Here is a 5,026-nt window from a genome sequence, read left to right on the forward strand (position 1 = left end):
CAGTTAATCGAAACAAGAGCATTCTATTATACGACATGAAAGTTCGGTTTCCCAAAATACATATTATATATATATAAACTTAACTCATCAGATTTAACACAATTTGATTAACGAATTTCGCGCAAAGCTATTGCATGGCTATCTGTTTGTTTATTTGTAATTAAGCACAAAGCTACACAATGGGCTATCTATGCTCTGCCCACCACGGGTATCGAAACCCGGATTCTAGCGTTGTAAGTCCACAGACATACCGCTGTGCTACTGGGGGGCATGGCTATCTGAGCATCATGGCTATAATTTTGAAAGTGATAGGCTAGAAGAAACGCAGCTTGTCAAAATCATATACCGTAAATTCGTGGACTAACCGAACTGAATAGTGTAATATGGTTATTACTTTTTTATCGTAGACGTGGCTCCAAAGTGTTTGGCGTGTTTTTTTTTAATATTTTATTCTTTTTGAGTGGTAATGGGGCGCGAACAACGGAAGCTCCGATCCACAGCCCGATGCGCAACACAAATTACGATCACTGCCGAATAAGTTTTACATTTTTTTATTATAGAAAAACTTATCTCGCGATATTTATTTAACAATTTACGACGTTACCTACATAATAATACGATAACATATGTAATACACTATACCTGGTCTTTGTTAATCACGGCTTCACATATTCCTACGTCGATTGTACAAAGCTTCTTAGCTAAATGTAGCGCTGAGGGAGAAAAATAAAAACTAATGAAAAATCGAATAATTAGAACATGAATAAAATATTGACCAATTCATAGCCTATCATGTTTAGTGCCATCTGTTGACATATTTTAAGAGTAGGACAATTATTCTTTTAAACCGAGAACACACAGATATAAACGAGTAAGTATTGTTTGTTTGTTTTTGAAGTTAAGCACAAAGCTACACAATGGGCTATCTGTGCTCTGCCCACCACGGGTATCGAAACCCGGATTCTAGCGTTGTAAGTCCGCAGACATACCGCTGTGCTACTGGGGGGCACGAGTAAGTAAATACATACCTACGTGTTTGTCGAAGAAACAAACCAGAACAGTTTATTTCACACACTTTTAATAGTTTCGTACTTTCACATTTCAAAGCCATAAAAAAAACCAACTTTCAATGATCGTATTTTTAATGTTTTATAGAACTGTCGTTTTTTTATCACTTCTGGACGTTTTTTTTTCTTTTCAATATATCGTTCAGTTTATATATTTATTTATAACTAAAATTTAAGTAAGTTTCTGCATCATAGCAACAGAAGACCTCGCCCAGGAGTCTGCATACAACACGAGAAAAGTTATGTCGCCATCTATACCGTAGTTCAAACTTATATTTTAATTATTTTAAAGTAGCATTTATAATTAGGAAAATAATTTTGAAGTGCAATAATTAATGTTCTTTTGGAATCAACTTTCATTTTCATTTACTTTAACTTTATATGAATACCCTGCTTTTTCTTTAAATTCTTGGACTTTAAAGAAGTTTCGTTTAGATGTACCAGCTACAAAAATACAACCATGTTAGTATGAATAAAGTAAGAATTATAAAAAGTACAAATGTTCTTAGCTAATACCTAAAGCGACACGTAATAAGATTAACACACTGAACAGGTTGTTTAGGACGGCTCGATAAAAAAAACAACAACAACAAAAACTGATGGTTTTTTGTATGTACGTGTGGAAATCTCGTGCGATCAACTTAAGTAGTTATAGCGTAAGGTTTCGTAAAGAAAACAAATACCTACTGCTAAGTTCTTTCTTTTGCAATTCCTTCTTGGTAAGCCTTTTATTGAGTTTCAGCTTTCGTCTCCTGACGATATGAAACAAGAATAAAATAAATAATAATACATGTATCTCATTACAGTTAACTTTTTTTTTTTAAATAGCACGCTTCAAGATTAATTATAATAATAATCAGATGCATCACTGCCTATATCACATAGAAAATGAACCTTCCATAAGGAACATTACTCTGAACTTGTAATCAATAAATTATAAAATATTGTACAGTGTTTTCGGTAATATAATATCCAGGGTGAAACACTGCTCACTTTAAAATTCTTATATTCAATATGTTGTTGTTGTTTTTTTTTATCACAAAGTGACAACTTTATGGAAACGTTTACTTAAGTCAACTCGAAATGAATAGCCCTAAACAGCGATTTTGAAAATTACGACGTTTTTTTTCGTTAATGAAGTGTTTTTAATCAATGTTCTTAATTTTTTTTTCTTTTAATTTGCATTACTATGGTAACCTAACTTTTTGGATATCCTCGGTCAGGGATCGAACTCGCCTTCCAACTGAGCTAAAGAGATAACATCCTAGCAATAAAAAAAAAAATGAAACTACTATATTCTTCCTTTCTCGTGAACACGACCCATCTTTTGGTCTAATCTCAAAATCCTGCGACGAGCACACGTCAGACGACAATATTCATGGGGTGATTCAACATTTACTTCTCCTGGAATCGAACACAGTATTTCTCTCGCGTGCCCAGTTAATCCTTTACCAACCGAGCAGCATGATTAACACCCTAGAAACTCCTAGCGATGTACATTTTAATTTTGTTGTGGTAATCCCATTGTTTACATCTTCCGTGAGCGAAATCGAACCTCACCTATCGTAAGGAGGCGAGTGTTCAACAAACTGACTCAGGGCCAGAAAGGCTGAATTTAACAATTAAGATAGCGCATTATGACGTTTGAACAATTTTCACCTGAGTGAAACCTCATGCGACTCGTAGGCTGAACGGCCAAGATTCAGGAAAACAATTACTTTATTGAATTGTTACCAGAGCGTGCCACGAGCGTCTGTAATTGAATTGCCCGAAGATGATGAAAAACAATTACTTACTCTACTGAATTTTTATCACAGCCACAAACGTCTGGAATGAATTCCTTTGTGTCTATTTGATCCTGAAGTCTCAAAGCATTTCTTGCTGTAGCCATCTCATACTGAGCCCAAGCCTTGTACTCCTATCGATGTATATTTTAAATGAAAAACAAACAATTGTCTTAATTTATTGTACTAACTCTGGGTACGATGGTTATTAAACAACATTTTAAGAATAATTTTGATTCGCTGTCTCATTATTGAACATATTTTCTTTATAAAGGTTGTTGCCAGTAATAAAAAACGAAATTTCAAAGTACACGTTTAAGTTAGCTTTACAATTCAATTTCCATAAAATAACACGAATTAGTTCATTAAATTACGTTCTTAATAGGTTTTGTGACTGTCTAATAATGAGAATGTAAAAAAAGTTTGCCCTAAACCGTAGTATTGACTGAAATTGGCAGAGCTGTAACTCAAACTACTTCAAGATGAAAAATGAACATATGTACAACACAAAATACTCCCAGAAAGCCTTGCAGCTTAATGTTAGAAATAATCGTTTAAACAAGTTCGTTGATGTTTTCTCGAATAAAAAAAAAAACATAAACAAATATTTACTCCCCCCTTAACTAATAACAACTGATTCTTTCTTATGACAAATCATTTTATAACAAAATTCCATCATAATTATTATTCGTTGGGGAGGGCTTTGTAGCTGTTATAAAAGGGGAATATGTTTTTTATCCGGGAAGAGGCTTTGACAGATATTCTAGAATAAATGATATTTTTAACAATTTCCACTCCTAACTGTATAATTCTTATTCAAAATGACATTTCCGAAAAATAAAATCTTTTACACAAAGAGTTAATCGACCCAGGTTAAAACCCCAGATTAAAACCACGAGGAAATTTTCAAACCGATTACTATAGATTTATTAAGAGCAGAATCACATAAGCATATATATCAAGTGGGCTTCGTCTTGTTCTCAACAAGGGGAAGCCATAATATTATGTTTAAGACCTCGTTACAATGTATGAACCTAATATTTCAATATGTACATTTTAAATGTAATTTATGCAAAAACCAATTATATGTATCCTATACATTTCGACATTTAATTGTTCAATATCCAGCAACTAAATCAAGATACTTAGAAAAATGATCAAACAGTACCTTCATGTTCATTTTTCTCGGAGGGACGAGAGTTTCACTTCCGGGGCCAAACCATCCAAGCTTTTCGTATGGAGTTTCTATATCAATATCTTTCTTGGTTCCATTTTTTGTATCATTCTGACAATTCGTTTCCGTTTTTTCTTTTTTGTTCGTTTCTACTTTTCTCTCCAAGTTTTGTTCAATGTCTTTATTACATCTCTCGTCTTTTGTTTTATCCAAGTTTTCCAGAAGGTTAAGTGTGTTGTTGCATTTCGTAACTGTCTCCGAAACCGATTTGGAGTGCTTATTAGGGTTATTTCTTTTTTGGCTTTGCTCAGTCTCCCCGTTTTGATTGGCTCCGTCGTCTGGATTCACACGTTTGAATTTGTTGGATAGTTGTTTCCTGAGTTTGAAACCTTTATCTTCAGTAATTAAATCGTTTTGGACTATCGGTGAATTATCAAAAGTTTGTTCTATATTCTCTTCGGCAAGTGACTCAAAGAAATCCATCGAATTTGTTACTGCTTGAGGCAGATCTATTAATAAGTAAACAATAAATACTCTTTACACGTAGATAGCACAAAACTTACAAATTTAACATTTAAACAAAGGAGAGTGTAACACATTAGTATCTTCCTCTTTTGGGAAAGATATAAAATGTATCCTATTAAGAAAAGTATCTGATCAAGTATATCCAACACATTGATGGGGATACACTATCTATTAGATTTGACGCAAGTAAAATAAATCAAGAACGTACAAACAGAAGCTGGTATGGATGACCAAGCTAAGATCATCCCACATCTAAAATTTAGTACAATTTATAATCCGCGCCAGTTGTGGTAAGAAAATTGTTCCCACTGAAATAGCAACTTAAATATATGGTGCAAATAGGTTATTAAAAACAGTTTGTTTGTTGGTTTTGAATTTCGCGCAAAGCTACACGAAGGATATCTGCGCTAGCCATCCATAATTTAGTAGCGTAAGACTAAAGGGAAGGCAGCTAGTCATCACCATCCACCGCCAAC

At 33.7% G+C, this 5,026-nt stretch overlaps 1 protein-coding gene across 1 annotated transcript in view; it reads right to left on the reverse strand.

Moving 5' to 3' along the window:
• LOC111086463 overlaps nt 1-5,026 on the reverse strand; it is a 13,921-nt gene that overhangs the window by 4,516 nt on the left and 4,379 nt on the right. The window contains exons 2-5 of the mRNA XM_022389397.1: nt 4,020-4,534; nt 2,864-2,985; nt 1,755-1,819; nt 643-713 (exon numbers count right to left, since the gene is read on the reverse strand). Of these exons, the coding sequence (XP_022245105.1) occupies nt 643-713; nt 1,755-1,819; nt 2,864-2,985; nt 4,020-4,534 (773 nt within the window). The remainder of the gene's footprint in view (nt 1-642; nt 714-1,754; nt 1,820-2,863; nt 2,986-4,019; nt 4,535-5,026) is intronic.

Source organism: Limulus polyphemus, unplaced genomic scaffold, assembly GCF_000517525.1.
Source record: "Limulus polyphemus unplaced genomic scaffold, Limulus_polyphemus-2.1.2 Scaffold1118, whole genome shotgun sequence".
Lineage (NCBI taxonomy): Eukaryota > Metazoa > Arthropoda > Merostomata > Xiphosura > Limulidae > Limulus > Limulus polyphemus.